This window comes from Poromitra crassiceps, assembly GCF_964638095.1.
Source record: "Poromitra crassiceps genome assembly, chromosome: 3".
NCBI classification, from domain to species: Eukaryota; Metazoa; Chordata; class Actinopteri; order Beryciformes; family Melamphaidae; genus Poromitra; species Poromitra crassiceps.
In genome coordinates, this window is record NC_139625.1 from 78,957,645 (window position 1) to 78,984,870 (window position 27,226).

Below are 27,226 nucleotides of genomic sequence, written 5' to 3' on the forward strand. Positions count from 1 at the left end.
AATCAACTTGTTTCAAGAATATAAATCAAATCAAGTGTAATTTTCCTGATATAAGTGCAGTGAGCTGCCTAATGGCTGACTGGTTTCAAGACACTGAAACTAGTCTTTCAAGACACTGAAACTAGTCTTTTGATGGAAAATCCCTGAAAGAAGTGAAGCCGCATTGGAAGCAGGTCTCATTGGCAGAAATGGTCTCTTGTTTTAAGAAAAATAAGGTTTTGAAGGCTGAATATGAGCCTAGATGACTTCAGGTAGATGTTTTTGGAATGGCTGAGACAAGACTGAGACAGTGAGACAGCATCCAGAGAGCCCGGCGGGCTCAGTGAAGGCCTCTGAAACTTCTTCAGTTTCTGCAAGAACTTCAACCCCAAACCCAAACAGCTCCATTCCCCGCCACCACACGGGACACAGAGTGACGCCACCAGACGGGACACAGAGTGACATCATCCTGGACTTATGTAACTACTCAAATAATCAAGATTCGCTATGACATCCCACTTGATTATTTGAAGTAGTCCTCGCCAGAGAAGCTTTTTTGAAACAGCTGTGAATCTGCAGAAGCTTTGACTTGAAACAGCAAACACTTTTGTATGGAAGCCCGTGTGATTTATAAGTCATTATAATGAGAAACCGTCTCAAAATAATGACTAGTATGTAAAAAAGTATTCGAAACTTTCTCAATAATTTGAGATACTAACTTCCATTTCACACAGCTAGTACAATAGCAGCATTGCGCAGAGGGGCCATATTGTTTTCAATGAGGGACGTGGCAGTGGTCTCATAAACATGCTGCTCAGCTGAAAGCGCCATGCACCATTTTGATATTTCGCAGGTTCTCCAAATACACTAACGTGTTAAAGGCACATCCAACGGCATTCTAAATTTACAGGAGCTATTTTGTGTTGCTAGGCTCTGTCCCTGTCTGTCTGTTAGCAGCTATGCTAACTTTGTAGGATAATTTGCACTCTCCCTTGAGCAAAATATGCATATCCTGCTAGCCATGTGAAAGTGCAGTTTTTGCATTTTGTTTCTCATTATAACGACTTACAGGATCTTTTCTTAAGTGGTGCAGCCACTTCTAGGACACGTGTGTCCGTTTGTAGCATGAGGTGTCCAATCAGGAGTAGCCTATGGAGAGGGAGTGGGGGAGAAGGGGCACCACTCACTTCAACACCTGGGTGTTTTTTGTGTTTTTTTCCATCACACTGGCGTTAATGGGCTTCCATACTTTTGACATGGCAACATGGACATTTAACGGCAACATGATGGACAGAATCATGAGGTGATGGATGGATGGTGATGGAGAGAGAGATGGATAAATGTAAAATTATAAACAAACAATGGAAGGAGAGAAGACCATGAGAACAGATGGAGACACCAAGATGAGCTGCGGTGGAGATGGAGACACTGCAGGTTAATGATGAGGGAGGAACACACAAGACAAATGAGATGTTTTACCCAGTCGAGGCCTGGACCATATGGCAGGTTTAGGCAGGGCAAAGCCCCTGTGGTGCTCGCCATTTACTGTGGGGAGAAGACCGAGCGTTAAGGAGGAGAGGAGACCGTCTCAGGAGGACAACCATGTAAGTCTGTCGCACCAAGGACAAAAGTACTGATATTTATCTTTAGAAGTAATTTAGTCTTGCATCGAGTCGTAAACAATATTAATATTTGTTTGTAACAACAATGGATGCAATGGGATGAGATGATTCAATTAAGGAAATTCCAGGAAATGTTCTCATCCCACTGGTCGATTTCTTTTTACGTTAAGATTTTAAGACTCAATATTAAACTTAATGACTTGTCAAGATGAGTATTTTTGCAGCGTGAGGAGTGTTAACATCACACGTCACTGGGAAGTCTCGTGTCCAGTGTGAACACGACGTTTCACTTTACAGGAGCATGAAATCGTCTTATATGGTTGTTCGGCTGAAAAGTTCACTTAGCAAGCATAGCACAGTGAAGAGAAAACACACTCGCAAACTGGAATTCGAGCTCGTAAATTAGCAAATAAAGGGGAGGCAAAAACAACAGAGTGATACAGTTATAGCATTTAAAAATAGACGTGATGTGGTGAGATGTGAACCACCTGTGGAAATAAAAAAAAAAAAAAATCCCTGTTTCCTTTGAAATAAAAATAAAATTATGTTGAGTGGGGGAGCAAATCGTTCAAGACACAACCAGGACACAGCAAAGCCAACACCATATCAATCCAAAAGCCCAATGTCAGCAGCTTCGCTCCATAGTGAACATGTGATCGACACCCGTGACCAATCAGCCGCTGAGAACTGACGAGCTCGGTCAAAGCATGACCAGCCCACATGGTGTGGTGTGAGCGGCCAGGCCTGCCAGAGCCATGTGTACGCTCCATATTTGAGCTTGGTTTGGATTCGCTCCAGCACAGCGGTTACACAGAAGAAGGTATAAAGTTTCCAACCAACCAAAGTGCAGATTGTGTCTGAGAAGAGGCAAGAAGGCAGGATAGGGAGGGTAGGGTATAGTACAGTACAGCAGATAAAACAAATCTGGAAAGAAGCAGCCAACTGACTGAGTGCACCTCTTGGGTCATTCTTTTGAAAAATCCCATTAGTCATGTACATTTCAAAATGGCTGCCATTTTTAAAGATAACTGCCCTTTTTTTCTTTTTTCTCACCATATAGAATTTTGCTGTCCGGGGCGATTTTGATGATTGATTCTGGTGTCAAATTACAGGGTTTTAACTACAATTAAAATGTATACATCATAAATAATTTGTATATCTCCTTCTGCCATTTACTCAGAATATCTTTTAAAGTAATGTGAAATATATGCATAAACACCAATACCAAAACTCCATGAAACAACCCTGAACCACTTAGTACAACAGATTTTTCTTTCAATGGCTGAAATATGGTAGAAGGAAGCTTTTTAGCATCCCTCAGAGTTATAAATCTGGCTTCTCCGTGGTCATAAATGTATGTTTTGATAGCAAGATCATTCATATTGGCCAATTCTACAAAAAGTTGCCCCCAAACTAGTATTTCTGGGCCCGGAAACGGTGGCCATCTTGGAAAAGTGGCAGCCATCTTGATTTGTGCATGGCTAATGGGTTTTTATCAAAAGAACAATCCCAAATGAGTATTTGTGCCAATTTTGGTACCCCTTTCCACTTGTGAACTTTCTGGCAAAAAAATGCATGTAACATGCTACACTAGGGTGAGCGGTTCCATTACCCCCGAATATCCCGGGCAGGGAGGAGTTAGGGGTTCTAGAGGGATTGTGTCGTAAGCCGTTAGAGAAGGGGAAGAGGGGCTTTCTGGACGTAGGCTTGGTGGATCTGGACACCGTGCTGCTGGCAGTAGGGCTGTATGGCCGCAGAGGCAATGATGCCGGGGCAACGTTTCTTTTGCTGCCTTGACCTAGAAGACCAAAAACAACGGCAGGCTCTTTGTTACAATTAGCATCTCATCTGAGTGTCAGCTGGTCACGCTGTGCCAGTCAGGCGAGCTTCAAGCCACGGGCAGCAGTCCAGAGCAGTGATGTTAGTGATGGAGAATTAAAACGTTACGTATCCTAAAGGGACAGTTCACCCCCAAAATCATAAATACTGCAGCAGCCACCAGCCAAATGCTGCTATTATGCAAGTGGCAGATTTGCTTCACTTACCAGCCCAAAAAACAATTACGGTATTAAGTGGCTGGATAACATTTGAACATTCACTAGCTATTGGCCGGTGGACAAAAAAGTTGCCTGTATTGCTATTTGCCCATCATTTTGGTGTGAGTTGGCAAGTTTTGGAGATATTGACCATAGAGATATCTGCCTCCTCTCCAATAAAATGGAACTAGATGACACTCGGCTTGTGGTGCTCAAAGAACCAAAAAATTAATTTGAAAAACTCAACAGCAATGTCTCTTTCCATAAATCATGACCCCGTTACTCAAGATAATCCAGACCTTCTTGTGTGCAGTTTCTTGTAGGAACTATTTTCTTTCGACCAAACTACACCCACTAGCTGCTAGCACCAGTTAGCTAGCAGCCGAACTACACCGGCTAGCAGCAGCGTCAGCTAGTGGGTGTATTTCGGTCGAAAGAATATAGTTCCTAGATTAAACTTCTTCACCATCTGTATATATAACCAAATCTCACACCAAAACGATCTAGATGGATAAATAGCTCTACAGGTAAGAGGGAAAATATGTCTGATCTTGGTGTGAACTGTCCCTTTAAACCTACTGTCTTATATTTTGAATAATTTCTATTCCAAGCTTACAAGAACACGTGTAATACTATTATTGTATTTACCACGTGGTGTAAGGGGCAATTCATGGAATACAGCTAGAAAATGTGCTTAATGATAAATGATTATTAAGGCTTTTAAGCGCTCACAATCTTGGGCAAAACAGTCATATAAGCCAGTGATGAGTTTTGGTAGCGTGACACAACCATGACTGTAAGATTGTGCGCGACATGCAGACATCAGAGGCCATGTTGGATGAAATGTTTAGAGGTGCAACAAAGGGCATCCCACTCCACTGCGCGAGCGGCCGTTCCTGTGGACAAAACGAAGGTGGCGTTTAGCTCGGACGCCGGCCGCAAGCTGGGGGAGAAGATGGTGGTGACATGAGACATGGAGGTTGCACAGTACGGGAGCTTCGAAGTCGAATGTGATGAAAATACTCTGAATACCTTGCAGCCCGAAGAAAGCACTCACGTTTCATTGCATTTTTATTTTAGTTTTAAGGTCGTTGTTACGGTTAAGGTTATGCAAGAAAAACTTGGTTAGGGTTTTCTTATTTAACTTCTTTGGAACGTAATTCAACATTTCCAAATGACAAAAAAGTTGTTAAAAGTGTATGTAGCTTAAGCAGGAACCAAACCCCTGTCCTTGAAGGCAAACACCTTAGCGATCAAGCTACAAGGCCAAACCCCAACTTTGGCGGAATGCTTTTCTTATATCTTATATCTAACTTGAAGCAAAATGTTTCCATAACCGTAACAAACAACATCCTTAAAACAAAAATAAAAAGTGAATGAAATATGGTTGAAGAGTTGTCATGCTTCCTCTGTTCCTTCATCCCGACGGGAGCTCGGCCTTCTTCTGGCCACACAAGGCATTCTGGGTATTTCCATCACATTGGTGGAGATAGAAGCTCCCTGCACGGTACTACAGCAGACACAAACAGAGAAAGCAACACCAGCGCTTTGATCGCAAGACACAGGCAGCGCGGGCGGCCATTCGATGATGAGCTCATCATTACCCCAGTTGTTATTATTTTTGGCCCTCTCATTGGCCAGAGCCGATCTCAGCCGTGACGATCCGTCCTGTGATTTGGGGAAAGCTGTGTGGGAAAGAGAAGGGTTAAGACGAGAGAGGCCAGAGGATTTAGACTTCAAAGAGAAGGCTGGCAAACGGCTGGTAAACAATCACAGCTTCTACTCCCTCAACGTGATTTTGAAAACCAAAAAATCGTGATTCTCAACCTTTTTTCATATCAAGGAGCCCTGATGTAGTCCACAATTAGGGCCACGGATCTCCACTTCATGAGATTTTGCCCAAATTTGAGAATACAGATGTTACCTATTTCAAAGTACCCTATTGCCATCGCCTGTACGTATTCTTCTTCTTCTTTGCCTGTTAGTTCAGTGAGTCTTGGCCGTAGAGTTCGATTACCATTGGAATCTGTGGATTCTCAGCTTTCATTTGACATATTGTTGGACTCTTACTGGTGGAAACGCATAGAAAATAAATCAACCATTGCCATGGCCACCGCTGGAGTACTTTCACGGCAATAGGGTATTTCGAAACAGGTAACATCTGTTATGTTTATGGTTAGATATGATTTTGTCCAAAAGAGAGAGGTAACAGTGAAACTAAGATCAAAATACCAATTCTCTAACTTATTGTAAATTAAATAATCGGGAAGTTTAACAATTCATCAATTTGCTTTGGTCCCCAGACCCCACGTTGAGAAGCGCTGCCTTACAGCACTTGTTCGTGCAGAGAGAAGTTTTGACATTGACATTTTGAAAGCTGAGGTAATTTAGTTATAAAATTTAACATTGACAGCCGCTTGGCCTTTTAAGTGTAAAGAGTAATTGTTTGCAGATGACACTGTTATTTTCGTGGAGGCCCTGAAGACACCCCATTAGATTTAAACACACGCAACATACCAAGGGGTTGTTTCTGAAACTCGTTCCCAACAGTATTATTTTTTACTGTATTTCGTCCCAGCGCAATACAGTCAAAACACATTATGTAACCGCAAACTTGCAATTTTCCATGTAACCAAACTTTCACACATCACCATTCTTTCACACTGTGCAACATGGAAAAAAAGAGGGGAGAGGGGAAATCATGAACGTTGGAAGTTGGAAATTACCAGTGTGTTTATGAGGCTTCTCTGTGGCACTAGTGGGCGTTTCCTTGGGCTGAGTCTGCCCCTGGAGAGAGTCACTGTGCGGGGGTAACTTAGGGAGAGGGGAGGCTGTGGAGATGGTGGTGGGAGGAGGGGCTTTGGTGGTTTGGACGCGGGGCGTGGCAGGACGGGGGTCCGCCGGTCTCTCCGTGTCATTTCTAAAATGGTTTCCTTTGTCTGGGGTGAGAGAGGAGAGAGGCACTGTGATCATGGGGACTTGATCGTCTTAGATGGTCTGATTCAGTATGTGCAGTTTTTTTTTTGTTGACACTGGCAATCAGTGATGGAAAGAAATTAAGTACATTTACTCAAGTACAGTACTTAGGTACAATTTTGAGGTAGGCTACTTGTACTTTACTTGAGTACAGTATTTCCATTTTATGTTACAGTACTTTGTAGGCTACTTTACGCCAATAGAGTACCGCAGGGATGATTAATTTTTGTAGGCTTATGTAACGGCGTTGTGTAGGTGGTACTTGCAGCAACCCATGTGGCTTACCCAGGGGTGGATTCGAACTGCCGACCCTCGGCTTGGGAGTCCGACATGTTAACCGCAACGCCAAGAGAGCTAGCTCCCTTGGCGGAGCTGATTAACATGCCTTTATACTGGGGAGTGAATTTAACCAATCCACTCGCTACCACTCGGGACTCACGAGGAATCCGCGCTGATTCAACTCGGTTACACTTACCCAGAAGTCCCTGCACTTCCTGATTCGTATGCAATGGGATTTTTGTATGGGAATTCCGATTAAATGCATGAAATAAGGTCTGTGGTTAACAAAGTTTTATGAAACAGTTAAGTGTGTGTTCAGTAAGATAATCTTAAATGCATATTCTTTAAAAGGATTTAAGAAAACGCTTCAAAGGTTATAAAAGTGGTCCTCATTTGTGAGGATTATCCTGCTGAACACAAACTTTTGTTAACCACAGACCTTATTTCATGCATTTAACCGAAGTCCCCAAAATTCCATTCACTTTATACGTACGAAGATTCCTTACTGCGGTACTCTATATTTTAGAGGGAAATATTATAATTTTTACCCCATTACATTTATTTCACAGCTATAGTTACTAGTTACTTTTCAGATCAATATGTTGATCATCTTTCTAAAATAACTGTAAAATAGCATTGTTATAGATTATGAAACTACCCAAAAGTATAGCTTAGCTTCATGTTGACAACTTTAAAAATGCTCCTTACATGTACTGTACATGTATGCCAATAAATCAGTATTAATATTCCAATAATTTATGAAAAATATAACTCTCTAAATGGGGACAGTATGGCTAATGAGTATGTTTACTTTTGCTGCCAATATTTATGTACTTTTACTTAAGTAAGATTTTGAATGCAGTTATTTTACTTGTGATGTAGTATCTTTATATTGTTGACTTGCTACTTTTAAGATATCAGTACTTCTTCCACCACTGTCTGCCGATCAGTGGATTATTTTTCATAAATTTCAAAGCAAGCAGACAAGTATTTCAGTTTGTCTCATCATCACCAATTGTGGAGAAATGAGAGTGACCAGATGCCTTGTCTTTGAAAAGTAAAATTTTTCATTCAAATTAGATTTTCAACTTGGCAACCAAATGTCAAAATGATTATGTTTTGGCCCCATAATCGTGTACCTCATAGAAATACAGAGAAACAGACAGGACAGAGGGGATTGTGCAGAACGACTTGTGTTGTAAATCCAACACGTCTGCGTGTGTAGGGCCAGCATGCAGGCCTGTCATGCAGACTGAGCCAATGGCATGGCAATGACTTTGTGGGGCGACAGCAGGATGGAGAGGTACAGAGGGAAGGGTGGAGAGGTTCATAGAAGGACTGCAGGAATGAACAATGGTTGTGACGCTGGAAAATAGGACACTATTATATCGATGGAAGGACTCAACTTTTTCTGCAGAAATGCAAGAAATCGTTGGAATCTCTGGGTGTTAAATATAATTTGGACTTAAGTGGATGTATTGGAGACAATGTACATGAATGGGTTCCATGTACTGTACACAATAATTATCCTTTAATTTCACTATTCTATTATTATGTAATTGCTGTGCCTTTTTTTATAGAACAGAACTGTTCTGCAATATTGTGTTTTGTATGATTCTTGAGAAAATTAAAAAAACACAACAATAATAATAATAATAATAATAAAGTACAAAACTCAAACAAAAATAAATAAAGAATAACAATACATTTAAAGGCACAGCTGCAAAATTAGCTGAAACATTGCACAAGCAATGCTAACTGGGAGAAAATATGCCTTCCTTTCTTTTTTTTTAATGCCTGAGATAAGATATGAAATTTATTGTCTGTGTCCTCCTGTAACTTGAACCAGGTTTCTGCAGGAGCAACATATGTTCTAACTCACAGATTAAGCTGCGGTTACATATCTTTTGTTTTCACATCAAAAGGTAGCTCGACTCATATCTACTGTATATTGAGCTGAAAATCTATCTTTGCTGTCTCAGACCCGACAGAAGTCTTTGTTACTGTACGTCTGAGGAAGTAAAACATGTTGGATGAGGAAAAAAGGAAATCCAAACTGCATGTGAAGAAATGACTAAACAGAAAGAGTTGTAAGGAAATAGAGCCATGAATGGGAAGATGGCCGGGGATGCAAAAAAGAAGCATCATTAGAGCTGAGACCAAGACAGCTTGGCTCGAGTCACAAGTCAGTCTCAAGTCTTGAAGCACGACTCTCAAGTCAAGTCTAAAGTATGTAGATTAGCAAGTCAAGTCCAAGTCATTAATGTCAAGTCTAAATGTAGACCAACAAGGCAAGTCAGAACAAATCAAGAGTCCAGTATCTCACTACTATAATAAGATGAGGGGTGCCACGCAACGTGTGGAGCATGCGAGGCACGCTAGAAATGAACACACGGAGCACACAATGTTTCTAGTCAATTCAATATCTTAATAACAATGCTTCAATGCAATATGGTTTTAATAGGATAGAAATGTGTCAAGAGCATCATGACTTTGATTCTATAATCAGTTTTAACTTCAATAAATTCAATCATTCCATACAAATTCAGAAAACAGAATTTAAATTCAGTATTCTGCTGGAACAAATCTCATCACTTTCAATGTACCGTAAGTCATTTACACAAACACAAGATCTCAGGTCAAGACTTTAGAAACTTTGCAAGTCATCAAGGTACAAGTCAGAGTCAAGTCCCAAGTCACCAGAACCGAAGTCAGAGTCAACTTTGACTTTCGGTAACTTACTCATGGCATTTGAACTCCAGTGCCATCATTTCCATCGACTTTCTAACTCTCATGCCAGCATGCAGCCAATCACAACAGCTGCACTCCCCAAACCCCGCCCCCTCCCAATTGCATAGCCGGGCTCAGCCAAGCAGGTGATGCGATGATTGGCTGTGAAGAAAGCTGTGAATGTGATTTAAAAACCAAACGTCTGTCTGTTACCCAGGGACAACTGAGGCCATTGTGGCTCGTTGGAGCCGGGCAGAGGAATAGTTTCCTGGTGGCTCTCGGGTGGCGCTGTGGAAATAATATACGCTTTCATAAGAGGGTAAAGGAAATGTGTCAGAATAAAAGTCATAATAGTAAAAACATATCAGTGTGTTGGGAAACCCAGGTTAGGAGTGGAGCAGATAGTCGGGTTCGACCAATATGAGTGAGTTGAGATTCAATATGTATTTGACCATTTCTATGCCAAAAAAATCCAACTATTCAGTGTTTAGCCCAGAATGTTATTCATTTCAGGGTGGGAAAGACTGTCCATGGGACAATAAAACTCTCCATTGAAGGACTAATGAAACAACCCATCCTCACTTCCAACTGGTCAAATCTTGATGTTTGGTCAGGACCCCTTGGCTTCACTATTCCTCTAATCCTCTTCGATGCTGACAACCAGGAATCCATTCACTGAATAGCCTACTGTATGTGGAATGTCTTGGCATAAAAATGGTCAAATTTGATCTCCATCTTATACATGTATCAATGGTGCCCAATTGATTGACCAAAATCTGATTTTCAACAGCAGCAAACCAACATATCAGTCTGATCCTGCTAGGAAACTCTGGAAGAAAATGTTAAACTGTTTCTGCAGCCCTGAGTGCAAAACAATGAGAGGTGACAGTGAGAGGTTTGTTTGTGTGTCTGTGTCTGTGAAGGACGTGTCAGAGTGAGAGGTCTGTCTGTGTGAAGAGAGGTAGGAGCAGATAATCACCGAAAGAGGTCCTGGGAGCTCCGGGGGAGAAAGCAGGGTTTTTGAGCAGGGGGGAGAGTCTAGTCCGGTTGTGGAGAGCTGCGGGCGCAAAGAGTCAACACACATCACACAGAGAACAACCAGAGACACTGAGACACACATCACACAGAGGACAACCACAGAGGGTCCAACATTAGAGACACCTGGGGAATACTGTGGGACGCACCCTGGATATCTTCTCTGATGTCTTACCTTGTCTAAAGAACTTTGAATTGACTTTGAGGGTGAAATGGATCTTTGCTAAAGCAGAGAGATTAGAAATCGGTCTGTAATTATTTAATTCTGTGGACTCCCCAGGCTTTAAAAGAGGAGTGACAAAGGCATAAGACAGGCAGTTTTTGGGAAGATACAGAAAGATTAAAAATATCTGTGATTGGCTGGGCTACAATACAGCTGCCGGGAAAGGATCATGACCGTCAGGTCCGGCAGCCTTCTTGGGGTCAATTGTCTGCAGGGCATGCAAAACATCAGACACCAAAAAGGGAACAAAGTCAAAAACAACATCAGAGGCGGACTGGGTAAAGTGATCTTGCTATGTGCTATGTGAAATGCTATTGCACTTCCAGAGTTACACAGAAGCAACAGTGATTGTCCACCAAAACCAGGAAGCAGAGAAAAGCAGCAATCTCCCTTCAGAAAAAGCTCCATAAAACAGCTCCAGCTTGCAGCTCGAAGCGCTGCAATGAACACCTTTGACTGAGGCGAAGCGCTGTCACACGGACTCGTGACAGTCACTCAAAGCTGAAGGATTTTTTTCATCAGATGCTGGCAAACTTACACAACTCACTTCTCCTCTCAGGTAGATTAGTAATGTGGTTTGCAAGCCGTCACACCGTGTAAATGTCAGCCATCAGACATCAAGACGAGAGTGTGGGGTGAATCTCTCCCTGCCTCCGGTGGTACGGTAAAAGTTGTGACCAGAGGCATGTTTGGGCGGAAAGAGAAACTAAATGATATGGGGTGCATGGTTTGGTGTAACACCGGCCAGTATCCGCAATCAGAGACATGTGATTCATTTCAGGACCCGTGAACATGACTTTTCATTTACAAAAATGCATTTTTCTCCGCTTTTTGGGGACAGACAGATGTTTTCGGCGAACACTACATTCAAGTGTCGATAACTAAAGAACGGATGAAGGTAGAATCAAACTTTTTTTCGTCATGAAAGTAGAGCGTCTCTTCCTTCTTTTGGAATATCCAGTGTTTACATAGTCATAGAAGAAAATATTCTGCGGGTCTTGGAAGATTAGTGAAAATGATCAGAAACCCTGGTGGTGGCTGGAAACTTGTTTATCTCAAATGCTTTGGGACGAACGCTCGGTTTTGTGATATATATTTTTGAATAGTTCCAGCTCTTTATAGCCGGTCGGAACACGCAGTAATATCTGTCAGCCCTTTTATCCTTCTCTTTATTATCATGGCCTCTGAAAACAGATGGAAGTGGATTACATGCTGCGGTCTCACTGTACATACCTCCACAGTATTTAAAACACATTCTTTACATGCTGCGGTCTCACTGTACATACCTCCACAGCATTTAAACACATTCTTTACATCTTTTACTGTACATTCTTTACAGTCGAGGAGGTAAAAATAACACAAAAAACCACAATAAATACAAAACACAAGTCTTACCGGGCCGAGGTGGGAACAGAGCATGAGGTCCAATAGGTTTCTGAAAAACAGAAAACGTAGATCTAATTAGTAGATTAGATTAGTGACCTGATGAAGACGCACTGACGTCAAAACATTGTCCTTTTACTCTGCACCTTAAATAAAAGGCATCATATGGCCCGAGTTGCTCCAGACTTTTTCCTTAAGTGAGAAAACGTAGATTGTATGTAGGAAAAGATAGTTTCTGAAATACTACTGTACATTTTGTGGGGGGAAGTCATTAACTGATCTAGAGCTGCAACGATTAATTGATTAGTTGTCAACTATTAAATCATAATCAACTATTTTGATAATGGATTAATCGGTTTGAGTAATTTTTTAAAGAAGAAAAAAACACATCAAAATTCTCAGATTCCAGCTGTGACGATTTTCTGTTTTTTTTCCTCCTCTATGACACTAAACTGAATATTGTTTAGAAAAAGAAGGTTGCGCTAACGCTCTGAAGAAGGCTCTTTGCCGAAACGCGTAAGCATTTTGTTTTTTGTGATGTGAGCCAATAAATCAAGTGAAATGTGAGTATTTTGCCTTGACTTTGAAAACTGAGATGTGCTACCCTTTCAGCTTTTTTTGACTAAACTGAATATCTTTGGGTTGTGGACTTTTCTGACATTTTATAGACCAAACAACTAATCTAAAAATCGAGAAAATAATAATAAAATAATAATACAGATAAATTGATAATGAAAACAATTGTGGGTTGCATACTGACTTGACTTGTTTTATACATTTAGACTTGAGACTGGAGACTTGAGACTGACTTGGAACTCGAGATGTCTTGAACACACGTGTGTGGGATGCAAACTCCAGAGCTGGTGTCTAACTGAGCTGTGTAAGCTGTGTGTGATTTATGTGCACGCTGACTGAGTGTGTTACACGGCCGTGACCTTTAACCCCCCCCCCTTCCCCGAGAACACACACATCACCCTGGACGTCTGCCTGCAACCACTATGTCATGCTAAATACATGTGCGGAGACACACGCACACACACACACACACACACACACACACACACACACACACACACACACACACACACTAAACGCACACACTGGGGCCCACAGGAAGCCACACATGATAGAAATATATGCACTCGTGGCCCTGTAAGGTACTCTGGATTGAAACAGCCTTCAAATGGCATGTTATTTTAAACACACACGTATTACACACACACACACACACACACACACACACACACACACACACACACACACACACACACACACACACACACACACACATACTACTACACACACTCACACAAATCCACACACTAATGATATAATGCGTGCCTTCCAACAGAGCATAAAGTAAAACACCATATGCTGTTATACCTCACATACCTCATGTTTTATATGTGCTGCTCCGGTGGGAATGGAACCCCCAACCCAGGCAGTGTCAGTGCCTTGCTGTAAAGCGTGCGGGGGGCTCTGGCTGATTTAGACGCTGTCAGCCTGTTTGTGTTGGCTCAGCTTCGGGGACGCGAGACCCGACCCTCTTTAACCCACATTAAAATGTCTGGCCGCTAGGCAGGCGAGCCATGGGGGGGCTGTGTGTGTGTGTGTGTGTGTGTGTGTGGGGGGGGGGGGGGGTCACGGCTGGTGGGTGGTGAGGGAGGGGCAAAGCAGATGTTTGCCTTGTTGGGTCTTACGGTCGTTCCACTGGTTGCATGCTAATTTAGCTAGTTCAGCATAACATGTGGTTGCTACGGTGACAACACAACTCTGGACATTAAGGCTGTAATGATGCTTTCAAGTGGTGTCGGAATAATCTGAAAACTGTGTTCCCGACACATGAATGCTCCCTCAAGTCGGAACAACTTGGAAAATCGGAAATGTTGGTACACGACTTCCCGGCTTGACGTCATATACAGGACGCAGAAACATGGCGGAGGAAAGTAAATCTTTTGTTGATGGTAAGAAACATTTTATTGCATATTAGCTTGCTCACATGTCATTTGTGGTATCACTCTTATCAACGTGTTGTTTAAACGCTCTGAGCAATAAAATACACATCTTTGTAGCATCCATGTTTTTTTCCCCTCCACATTACAACTTAAAATCTCATGAACACACCGAAGCCGTAAGAACAACTTCCCAACTTGGGAAATATGGGACGATCCGAGCAGCACGTGAGTGCAGCATTTATCCCAGACTTTAGCCTACTTCTCCCTTTAGCTATTCTAGTCAACATTAGAATGTTAGCAACCCTTGGTAGCAAGGAGACAGAGAAGCTGCTTTGGTTTGCTGTAAAACCTCTCACCTCAGTGACTTGTTGTGTGTCTCTTTATACAGAAGCTAGTCCAACGGGTCACAGCAAGATGGTCGTATACAGTTCTTGCTATGACAGATATGTTCACACACAGAAGCTTTATAGGCAGGATAATGCGGTACATACCGTGGGCTTTGCAAGAGGATTCCGCAGCTTGTACAGCTTCTTCATGCTCTTATCTGTGGAAGACAGAAGAGACAGAGGTTAGCATGCTAACTCTCTTAGAATGATCTAACCAGGTAGGCTTGTTGAAATGAGAAATTATAAAGTTTGACAATGATAAACACCATACAGAGCCTTTCAGAGGCCAGACTTTGACTGTCTAGACTAGAACACTGATTCTCAACCTTTTTCATATCAAGGCCCTCTTATAGAGCTCAACAGGCACATGGCTTTTTCGTGACATCATTGCCCCGGAAGTAAATTCCCCATAGATTTTCTCCATAGACATTTGGAAATGGGGGTTAGAAAATCCACACTTATCATAAACTTTTGTTAACCACAGACCTTATTTCATGCATTTAAGCAAAACCACCATTCTAAAACCCATAGGCGTTTCCCCTGATGATCCAACATGCTACTTCCGGACTCATTCCTGCAGTGCTCTATGTAGTCCACATTAGAGCCATGGACCATTATTTGATGAGATTCTGTCTCTCAGACCCAAATCTGAGAATATTGTCAGCCTATTTTGTCCACAATTCCATGACGGAAAAATAACAGTGAAACTATGATCAAAACAGCCATTCTTCTACATTCTCTAATTGTGTTAACTTCTAGTAAATTAAAATGTTGAAGTTTAACAGTTCAGTTTGCAGTTTAACAGTTCAGTTTGCTGGAGACCCCCTGGAACCCCCTCAAGGCCCCCAGCTGGTCCCCGGACCCCACGTTGAGAACCACTGGTCTAGAATGACCATAGTTAAAGGAGTATGAAACCGTAAACTCACCTTTTCACCTGTTAGTCATGGTTCATGCCATTTTCCCGTGAAACATACTGCTGCTCATAGGCTAATCTGGACAATTCATCACTTAATGCATTTTCCCCTCTGGAGTTCCTGTGCAAATCTCCACTTAGCCTACTGTCACCAAATAGCAGCTTACAAACCTTTGACAGAATCGTGTTGTTTTGGTGGTTTACAGAAGTTTGCACATCATCATCCATGCTATGAACTTTCCCACAGGCTTAAAGTGAGAGTACCATGACCCTTAATGTAACACGCCATGTGAAGCAATGTGTGATGCTTTAAAGGCAGCTGTGCAAATAATGCAGCATGCAGGGTCTAAAAATTAGATGTTATGCTATTAAATGTATTGTCCATACCATTTTACACTCTCCCTTTGCACTGCAGCTCCCTGAGTTTGATGTAACAAACTAAAAAAATAAAACATTCTAATAATCTAAATAAATACAAAAAACTACTAATCTAAATAAATAAATAAACTAATGAATAAAAACGGAGTGCAAAACACAGTGAGCAAAGTGCATTGTCATTTTGGGACAATTCCAAAAACTTAACACCCCAAAATTAAAAATACATATATTTCCTCTTAGTGCTTGTTTTGGTGTGAGTTGCCGAGTTTTGGAGATATCAGCTGTAGAGATGTCTGCCTTCTGTCCAATACAATGGAAGTGGATGGCACTGGTTGTGATGCTCAAAGCACCAAAAAAACACATTTGAAAAACTCAACAGCAATGTCTTTTTCCAGAAATCATGTATTATGCAGCTCGTGGGTGTAGCTCGGTCAAAAGAAAATAGTTCCTACATGAAACTGCTCACAACAAGGTCTGTGGATTATCTTGAGTAACTGGTCATGATTTCTGGAAAGAGACATTGCTGTTGACTTTTTTTCTCTTTTGTGTGTGTGTGTGTGTGTGTGTGTGTGTGTGTGTGTGTGTGTGTGTGTGTGTGTGTGTGTGTGTGTGTGTGTGTGTGTGCTTTGAGCACCACAAGCCGAGTGCCATCCAGTTCCATTGTATTGGAAAGAAGCCAGACATCTTGACGGCCGAGATCTCCAAAACTGCAACTGCAACTGGATTTTTTTTTTTTTTTTTTTTACGTAAACTGTCAAGGGTGACTGGGGTTCTTAACTCATTGAGTGCCAGCCACTTTTGGAGAACGGACGCTCCCAGTGCCAGAGTTTTCAGAGCGTTTTCAGTGATTTCTCGAGGCCCACAGAATATTGTGTGATATTACTATGTAAACACCGAACACGCAAAAAGAACAAGGAGACTCTATTGTATCATCAGCAAAAAAAAGTTTATTGATACCATTTTCCGTTCTTTAGTTATGAGCCGGAGAAGATAGGTTGTTTTCAGCGTTTTCAGGCATTTCAAATTATAAGCTGAGATATTCAGCCTTTTGTGAAATGCAGCATTTCAAGCACATTCACTGACTCTAGATACGGTAATATTTTCTGATGTAGTGATGTGGTGTAGTTGTGTCCTGCCCTGCGTGCCCCACCCCCCCTCCCCCCCTTCAGCTGAAAACTCCTCCCCACACTAGTAACACACAGCCTCGCACCAAGCGTCTAGGAAGCCTGGGAAGCGCCGCCTCCCAGGCAGCGCAACATGGAGAAGCCACACGCGGACTGCAGTGAAAGGTTTGGCTTTTCAGTGTCGCGCTGCTGCTTTTCTAGCGGCTAATCATGTGGAGAAACTATGCTGACAGACAGACAGAGGCAGAAGGACTCAGTTGTGTGCGCGGATTGACTGTGTTCGCAGCCCCCGTCAGTTGCAGCCAGAACAATCTACCTGGCTCTGGAGTGCAGCATGAGCGGGTTCTCTTTCATCAAGGCTATTTTAGGCTGTGTATTCCTGACATTTCTGTAATCTGGAGAGCACTGTCGCCACCTAAGGGTTCTGTAAGAGGTCTATAACCTATTTAATAGGTTATAGACCTCCAATAGCTACTATAGTTGTACAGGAGCTGCGGAAGGCTTTGATCGACGTCCCACCGTCAAAAAACGCATTGGACGTCGAAGGACGTCCGTGGCACTCTACGTCACTATTTAATTGGACGTCGAAGGACGTCCATGGCATTCAATGAGTTAATATGTGACTTGTAATGAGAAACCCTTTTCAAAACCCCTCCTCCAATCAGATGTAAACAGTGTAAACAGACCCTGTCTCTTGTCTCCGTGGTTGGTGTTATGGATGACGGGCTTGCTCCAGCTGCTGGTGCGCTCGTCCTTGTTGGAGCGCACGCCGAACTCGTACGGCGTGTTGGGCTTCAGGTGGTCGATCACCGTGTCGCTGGTGGGGCACGTCTGGTAGATCCACTTCCTGTTCCTCTCCCTGTATCTGATTGTGTAGAACCTGCAGAGAGGTGGAGAGGGCGGAGCTAATATGAGTTAAAATCCCTGTCAGACCAATAGCTACTGTATGAGGTGCAGTGAAAGCCTTGAGGTTAAAGTAGCAGGGAGGTTGCTGGTTCAAAATCCCAGACCGGCTTGAAAAAACTTTGGGGGCAGTGAATGGGAAATGTTCTCTTCCCTTCCTAAATACTGTACTTGCAATGTGCCTTACTCTTAAGGCATTTCAGCCCCAGTTGCTTCAATGGAACTATTACATGCATGATAGTAGTAGACTATGGTAGGTAGCTTCCAGTAGAAGAAATGTGGTTGTGGATTATGATTTAAGGTGATTTTTTAAAGCCAACTTTCTTCATTTTGACGCCTACAACAGCTTAGTTAAGCTTAGAGAAATGGTTTAATTGGTCATGACTAAATAAGAAAAATGTGGCTTACACTGGCAATGTACTTTGGAAAGGCTGATCGAACCCCGGTCGTCAGCATATCGATCCGCCACAGCGGCCACAATTTGATTTCAGTGTCACACTCCTGTGATGTCGATTTCAGATGTGGGAGTTCTATAGAAGTCTATTGGACTACCCTGCACATTGTAGTAGTTCTATAGAAGTCTATTGGACTACCCTGCACGTTGAGGGAGTTCTATAGAAGTCTATTGGACTACCCTGCACGTTGAGGGAGTTCTATAGAAGTCTATTGGACTACCCTGCACGTTGTGGTAGTTCTATAGAAGTCTATTGGACTACCCTGCACGTTGAGGGAGTTCTATAGAAGTCTATTGGACTACCCTGCACGTTGTGGTAGTTCTATAGAAGTCTATTTCATTTCATTTCATTTCATTTTTATTTGTTCTGACCAAACACAGTACAAGAAACATACATACAATATATCTTGTTAACAGGTTACAGGTTTGGCCAGAAAGGAGCAGGATGAAGAAAACTTATTATACCTGCCCCTTTCTCAAAAAAATTGTAAAAAAAACAAACATAGATGGTCTGCCTATTTTGACAAGCAGTCATTTGAAATAGACGCTACATCAGGGGCGGTTCTAGGCCGTTTTTGGGTGGGCTTTAGCCCACCCAAAAATAGTCTCAGCCCACCCAAAAAAATAGAGGCAATTTTTTTTTTTTTTTTTTTTTAATCCCTCTCCAAATCCATGGTGGTCATTAGTAGCAGTTTCTGACTACACTCAATGCGCTGTGTGCATGTTTCCCCCCCCCCCTCTATGTTCTTAGGGTGGGCTGAGACAAAAAGTTAGGGGGGTTCAGCCCACCCGAAAAGTTTCTAGAACCGCGGCTGCGCAGGCGCTCCCTCCTCCATCTATCTGCCTAATCCCACATCACTTCACACAGGTCACACACACAGTACAGCAGCGAAGTGGTCCTCCACAGTCCACACAATCGTTCTCCCCACTCATGATCAATGAAACTGAGGTGAGCATTGAGCAGTCAGAGTCGTTAGTAGTTACTTAATTAGCGCAAATTGATATGCAAATTAGCACGTAACGTTGTCGTAGGCTAAACAAAAGAACTTGTCGCTGTGCCTGCCAGACAAACAGGTGGACTGGAGGAAGGTAGGGCTTTACACAGCCTGTCTGATGTGATGATGACGATAGCTTAACATGCGTGCATGGCATCACTTATGTCTTGCTGTGATGTTAGTTCAGTATCTCAATAAAAGTTCTTACAGGCTTGTTATTTCCCTGTAAGGCAGGGATGTCAGAGATACGGCCCGCGGGCCGGATCCGGCCCACGGGCAGGTTTCATCCGGCCCGCGAGATGTTTTGGAATATTAAAAAATATATATATATATATTATTATTATTATTAAATTCGCACCCCATTATCATGAACTACGTGTGGCTAATAAGCAAGCTAAGAGTTCATTCATAAGTTAATTAACCTGCACTACAAGGAAGTATGTCAGTAGGTCATCAGGTGTAAACAAAGCCGCCATGATGCCACGCTGGAATTGAATCGCGCATTCAGCTACCTACCAAAAAACAAAAGAATCAACAAGATCAGGCGCGGACTGCATAATCGGGCACGTCGGACAAATGCCCGGTGGCCTGGCCTGGCCTGCAAAAAAAAAAAAAAAAAAAAAATTGTGCCCGCAGTCAGGCCACTCACTGAACAGCAGGCCAGGCGCCGCCTACTGGTTTACTAGTGGTTTTATTACTTTATTCAGGATTAAAGTGGGTGCATCTCATTGTAAAATTGGACTTGGCCCAAATTGGGCTTCAAACGGCCCAAATTGGGCTTCAAACGGCCCAAATCTGGCTTTAAACGACCCAAATTGGGCTTCAAACGGCCCACATCTGGCTTCAAACGGCCCACATCTGGCTTCAAACGGCCCAAATTGAGCTTTAAAACGGCCAAAATTTTTCTGACGCCGGCACGCGCGTCGGCCCGTATCGGCCTGGCCTGCTTGGTATCTAATGCCCGGCCTGAATTATGATCCCAGTCCACCCCTGAACAAGATGCTGTCGAAAAAGAGAAAGGTTGACACGGAATGCAGGCAGTTTCAAGAGAAATGGAAAGAGCAGTATTTCTTTTGTGAAGTAAATGGGTAAATGAGTCGAATTGATTTTAGTAAAAAAAAAATCCGGCCCCCATGAGGTCTCAGTTGAACAAATCCGGCCCTCTACCTAATATGAGTCTGACACCCCTGCTCTAAGGGAGTGCAAGGCAGATATTTAAACAGCCTTTTTTGTGTACAGTACCAGTGGCATGGGAGTAATAAAAAGGGATTAAGGACCAGGACCCCTGGTGGTCAGTAAGATGGGCTGGTTGAGCCAATGTTAAAATGATCTTTATTTATTATTTATTTTTGCTTTAAAACTATTTTTTAATTTTCTGCTTAAAGTTCATGAAAAAAGTGGCATTCTTGTTTTTTCACACAATAATTTCATAATACCATTTGTAATGCCACCGTTGTAGTGCTGTTGTTCAAAATTAAAGTACATTTTCTCAGATTTATTGGTGTCTTTCTAGTCACACAATTTAATAGTCAGTGTTTCCCATATACTGATCTATTTGTGGTGGTACACCCTACATAGATTTTGACCCCCACAAATACTGCCACATATTAATTTCAACTAGTTGACTGCAAACTCCTGCTTTAGTGCTTACAGTATATTATTATCTTGTCGGAATATTATTCCAGCCAATAAGTTAGGAAGTTCCCTTTTGATTTAATTTTACTTTTGTTTTGCCTACAAAGCAAAATGTTACTTTACTTGAAACTCCCCTGAAGTGATTTTGGTATTATTTATGCAAGCATAATTCTACCATATAGTAACCTGTATGCAGAATATATATAGAATATATAGGGAAACAATTATTTTTTCATTGCTGTAAAACCACAGAACGGTAAAGAAGATATTGATGTGTGTAGTTCTTCATAGATCTACGGTAGTCTCTTCATTTTGATCTCAAAGTGCGCCAGTTTGATCCATTTTTACTTGAAACTGTACAAAATTTTCTTCCGGGGGGGCATGCCCCCGGACCCCCCTAGGGGTTCAGTGGTCCATGACCTTTGGGTGGGCTGAGCCCACCCAAAGCTCTGATGCTAAAACCGCCCCTGCGCTACATCATGGCCTCGGAGAAACAAAATTCGAATTAATAATTAGCAATCTTGTGACTGACACAATCATGTCGCATGAGAACAAACAAAATAAGAAAATCATCCAGATACTTCATATTGGACTACCCTGCACGTTGTGGTAGTTCTATAGAAGTATATTGGACTGCCCTGCACGTTGAGGGAGTTCTATAGAAGTCTATTGGACTGCCCTGCACGTTGAGGGAGTTCTATAGAAGTCTATTGGACTGCCCTGCACGTTGAGGGAGTTCTATAGAAGTCTATTGGACTACCCTGCATGTTGTGGTAGTTCTATAGAAGTCTATTGGACTACCCTGCATGTTGTCGGAGTTCTATAGAAGTCTATTGGACTACCCTGCATGTTGTGGTAGTTCTATAGAAGTCTATTGGACTGCCCTGCACATTGTGGAAGTTCTATATAAGCCTATTGGACTGCCCTGCACGTTGTGGTAGTTCTATAGAAGTCTATTGGACTGCCCTGCACATTGTGGGAGTTCTATAGAAGTCTATTGGACTGCCCTGCATGTTGAGGGAGTTCTATAGAAGTCTATTGGACTGCCCTGCACGTTGAGGGAGTTCTATAGAAGTCTATTGGACTGCCCTGCACGTTGAGGGAGTTCTATAGAAGTCTATTGGACTACCCTGCACGTTGTGGTAGTTCTATAGAAGTCTATTGGACTGCCCTGCATGTTGAGGGAGTTCTATAGAAGTCTATTGGACTGCCCTGCACGTTGAGGGAGTTCTATAGAAGTCTATTGGACTGCCCTGCACGTTGAGGGAGTTCTATAGAAGTCTATTGGACTACCCTGCACGTTGTGGTAGTTCTATAGAACTCTATTGGACTACCCTGCATGTTGTGGTAGTTCTATAGAAGTCTATTGGACTGCCCTGCACATTGTGGAAGTTCTATAGAAGTCTATTGGATGGTCTGCATTTATATAAATGGACTACCCTGCATGTTGTGGTAGTTCTATAGAAGTCTATTGGACTGCCCTGCACGTTGTGGGAGTTCTATATAAGTCTATTGGACTACCATGCATGTTGTGGGAGTTCTATAGAAGTCTATTGGACTGCCCTGCACGTTGTGGAAGATTTATAGAAGTCTATTGGACTACCCTGCATGTTGTGGGAGTTCTATAGAAGTCTATTGGACTACCATGCACGTTGTGGAAGTTCTATAGAAGTCTATTGGACTACCCTGCAGGTTGTGGGAGTTCTATAGAAGTCTATTGGACTGCCCTGCACGTTGTGGAAGTTTTATAGAAGTCTATTGGACTACCCTGGATGTTGTGGGAGTTCTATAGAAGTCTACTGGACTACCCTGCATGTTGTGGGAGTTTTATAGAAGTCTATTGGACTACCCTGCACGTTGTGGAAGTTTTATAGAAGTCTATTGGACTACCCTGCATGTTGTGGGAGTTCTATAGAAGTCTATTGGACTATCCTGCATGTTGTGGAAGTTTTATAGAAGTCTATTGGACTACCCTGCATGTTGTGGAAGTTCTATAGAAGTCTATTGGACTACGCTGCATGTTGTGGAAGTTTTATAGAAGTCTATTGGACTACCCTGCATGTTGTGGAAGTTCTATAGAAGTCTATTGGACTACCCTGCATGTTGTGGAAGTTTTATAGAAGTCTATTGGACTACCCTGCATGTTGTGGAAGTTATATAGAAGTCTATTGGACTACCCTGCATGTTGTGGAAGTTTTATAGAAGTCTATTGGACTGCCCTGCACGTTGTGGGAGTTCTAAAGAAGTCTATTGGACTACGCTGCACATTGTGGGAGTTCTAGAGTAAGTCTATTGGACTACCCTGCATGCTGAAAAATTAGGAAAAAGAGATACCCAGTGTGATAAAAAGTGATGCCAAGGGTTCCTGACCAAACATCAGTATTTGATGAGTTAGAAACTGACCCAGAACCTTTTGTTGTGTTTATGTCATTCTTCTCTGAATGCGTAGATGTTTCTGGAACTTGACCAGAACAGAATGCAGTAATCCGTGTGCTCAAATTTTCCCTGACCAAAACACTGAAAGGCACGCGCTTAAAAAAACGTCTTCGCACGGTGGCCGACTTTACGTAAGACTTTGGTACAGCACCTCGCTAACTCTAAGGGCTTGTTCAATAGGCTAACAATGCCCCGAAGTGCAGGAGAATGCCATCCACAGCCAACCGCACAGCCAAGTCACACGCATACGTCTTCAGCCTGTGTGGTTTCTCTCTGGGCATCTCTAACCGTGGTGACCTCAGCGTGGAACAACTTCTCCCATTAGGTATTGTTAATTCTGGCGGCAACTTCGAGCCAGCCGACTTGTCACCATCAAGCCATCTCCGTTTTCACTCCCTCATGTAGTATTTCTCAGAGCAAACCTCCAAATACTCGGGTGGCAGCCAAGCACTTAACAGAAGGAACTGACATTAGGTTTTAATAAGACGCCCCAAAAAGCGGTAGAAGATGCTGTGAGAGACCTTCACTTAGCTTAGTGGAAGCATTTGGGTCAGCCTTTCCAACAGCGTTTCCAACTCACTCGACTGGGGGAAACATATAATGTATTATTGAAGGGAGGAGAGAGCAAAAGCTGTTGGAAAAGCTGGTCGGGACGTCCCAGTTGGTGTAATATCACTCAACACACACACATCTCACACACCTGCAGGTGGAAAACACAACAACAGCAGGAGGGTCGCAGGTTTTGGCGTGGGAGAAGAAAAACGAGGCATCTCCTGAATGCTTCTCAGCAGGACCGTTTGTCATGGTGAATGCGAGGAGCTGTCTCAGGTTGTGCTGCCTGTGAAACAGGTTGAAGGCAGCAGAGAGAGCTCTGGAGAAAATGTCTTCTCAATGAACGTGAATACCGAGGGGGGATGTCTGGTTGTAAAAAATGAGGCCAATGCAGAAGTGCCAAATACTGCAGTTCCTCGAATGGCCACTTGAGGCTGGCTCCAAAATGGGCCATTCTGCATAATTATAGTTTTACTTTTGCTACTTTAAATATACATTTATTTTGATGCTAATACCTTTGTACTTCGATGCAAGTAAGATTTTGAATGCAGGACTTTTATTTTATTTTATTAACAAAGTAAGATCCGAATATTTCTTCCACCACTGCATAATAGACAATAAAGTGTGTGTGTGTGTGGGGGGGGGGGGGGACTCTCCTTTAAGGCTCCTAAAACTGAGGGAGTCGTGTAGTCTGAAAGATGAAAGACTTTGAATGGCTTTATGGTAAATATAGAACATATGTAACCAAAGAGGTCTTCCTGAGGGGATGGTGACCTGTTGGCTTGGTAAATCAGCAGCAATATTTCATGTTTACCACACATACTCGTTTTCATCAATAACACATTGTCATCGTTTCCCATGCTTGCTCATGATTTTTTTTATGTTCCCCCGGCCCCAGGGTTACAGCTGCATTGGGCCTGAATGCACATAGTGATTTAATCAGAATGCATATTTATAGAGAGACATGTATAGTGTCTAGTGTCTATATAGCTCTCTCCCTGTTCCCTCCACAGCAGATTGGAGTTTTAGTCGCACAACAATTTTGGGTTATTTTTTGTTTGTTGTTGTTGTTGTTGAGCTGTTCTGGAGGCAGGATAATGCTGCATTCATGTGGTGTCGGAATAATCTGAAAAATGAGTTCCTAAGTGGGAAAATTCACATGAACGCCCCATAACAACTCAGAAACTCGACACAAATGTCTGTACATGACTCGCTTTGATTAGTTTCAGGTTTCAGAGTATGTACTGGTGCAGCAACAAGTCTAAACTTCCCAACGTGTTTAAGCAAGAACAAATTCCCAACTTGGGAAGTGGGACTATCCGAGGTGCACATGGATGCAGCGTAAAACTACAATGTGTGTGTGTGTGTGTGTGTGTGGGAGGGGGGGGGGGGGCATAGTATTTTTATTATTCATTATTTTATTTTTTTATTAATCATTATTATTAATTGCCACACAAAATAATATTGTGTATCGCAATATTTGATGATATAAATTGTCAAGTGCATGCAGCATTTATGACAGGTTTTTATGACATTGTTGGTCAGTCTGTCTTCTTGACAGTCCCATTTTGCTTTGAAGTGAGATGAGAAGACTGGAAACTTTCCGCCCTATCTTGGTACAGGCCATATCCCCTATTTGCACTTGCGCTGTCGGCTTGCGCATTTGTCCAGGTGTTATGCCGAGTTTCGCACCCCCTCCCGCCAGCAGCTAAATGCATCCCCACCTCATGGGCGCATATTGTAATGATTTATACAGAAATGTAACTGTTTAAAAGTGATATAATTGTCTGGGTAGACGTGACCTCCCTGATTTCTAAGTTAAAACAGCCCCGAAATATGTTGGGGATGCAATTCTCGGCGGGGATACGGAAAGAGAGAGATGGAGAGAGCTTATTGACAGATCGTCTGTGGTGCCAACGACCCTCCGGGTTATGAAGGTGAATAGCCTATGTCCATTGTCCAACAAGTTTTCTCAATTTATTTCCTTCTTTGCGATGTGATAAAATTTTCTCAGTGAGTTATAGTTGATTGCCTCACTGAGTTATCTGCTAATACCCAATTTTAGCAGCAGAATTTGATGTCCTGGCGTGGCAAGGCTGTGCGTAATGACATATCCAAAAGGAATTTGGATATAATTTGGATAGGAATCAAGCGCAACGGGGTATTTAGCGCGTAAGAGGTGCTTTTAAAAGCTCTTAGCGCAAAGTAATTCTCGTTTACAATCCAAGCATTTTGTCCAGCACCCCCGGTCCGGTCCTTCAGGAGTCCGGCTCCGTGTTCACCTGTCATCCATCTATCTGAACGAAATCTCGTCCTCTGGGGGAAAAGCTGTGGCCCTTAACAGCCAAACACAAACCACATGTGCTTCCCATCTGCAGGACTGAAGGCAGCGTTACTGTCAAACTGATTACAGACCAGTTTGTCCCACAGACCAGACAGCAAACCGACCAGAAACGACCTCAGCCTCCATCTCCTCTGGGATTTAGACTGTAAATCATTTGAAAGCATCTCTAAGCCAAATGTTCATATGAAACCAAAACCCTCGTCTTTCAGACTTTAAAAAAAGACAAAAAGCAACTGCTCCCGCCGTCCCTGACATCAACGCCACGGAAGTGTGACAATGAAATAAAACAGTGACCAGTAGCACCTCTTCCTAGTTCCTATAGCATCATTGTTTGCGAACATAATTGTGAATAATTGTCCAGATATACGCGCAATGTCCAATACTGTGAAGCAGCACAACCCGTCGCGTCCAAAAACGCCACTAGGGTGGAGTTGTGCACGAAGCTTTGCAGAAATAGAGCCAAGGTGAGTGATTTTTAATAACTTGTTCAACATTGTCAAGTGTCTGTGTAATTAGTTACCCTGTATGCGATCACTGGGAATGCCACTGCCATTGTTTGGATGACTCACTCGTGCTCCTCCTTATGGTATTGTCATGATTGGATGACTCACTCATGCTCCTCCTTATGGTATTATGAAAGTAGAGGAGGTAACCACTAGCTGCGCTCAGACAGGTGCGTAGTCCAATGTAGAAATGTCACAGGTAAATGAGAAGATAGGGACCGCACTCGAGGAATATCGTTTTAATTTTCTTTAGCAACAAAACGTTTTCGGCCGTCCGGCCTTCATCAGTGTGCGGTCCCTATCTTCTCATTTACCTCCTTATGGTATTGTCATGATTGGATGACTCACTCATGCTCCTCCTTATGGTATTGTCATGATTGGATGA

General features: G+C 42.6%; 1 protein-coding gene across 8 annotated transcripts in view; it reads right to left on the reverse strand.

The window, feature by feature from the left end:
* The window catches only part of abi3bpb (ABI family, member 3 (NESH) binding protein b), an 89,772-nt gene that overhangs the window by 31,673 nt on the left and 30,873 nt on the right, over positions 1 to 27,226 (reverse strand). For 2 of the 8 annotated variants that reach the window (XM_083633972.1, XM_083633974.1), the window contains 8 exons: positions 17,706 to 17,899; positions 14,710 to 14,762; positions 12,276 to 12,315; positions 10,602 to 10,679; positions 9,836 to 9,910; positions 6,364 to 6,576; positions 5,242 to 5,322; positions 1,459 to 1,524 (listed from right to left, as the gene is read on the reverse strand). In XM_083633972.1, coding sequence (XP_083490098.1) covers positions 1,459 to 1,524; positions 5,242 to 5,322; positions 6,364 to 6,576; positions 9,836 to 9,910; positions 10,602 to 10,679; positions 12,276 to 12,315; positions 14,710 to 14,762; positions 17,706 to 17,899 — 800 coding nt within the window. The remainder of the gene's footprint in view (positions 1 to 1,458; positions 1,525 to 5,241; positions 5,323 to 6,363; positions 6,577 to 9,835; positions 9,911 to 10,601; positions 10,680 to 12,275; positions 12,316 to 14,709; positions 14,763 to 17,705; positions 17,900 to 27,226) is intronic. The other 6 variants (XM_083633977.1, XM_083633978.1, XM_083633973.1 and 3 more) reach the window with 5 other exon arrangements.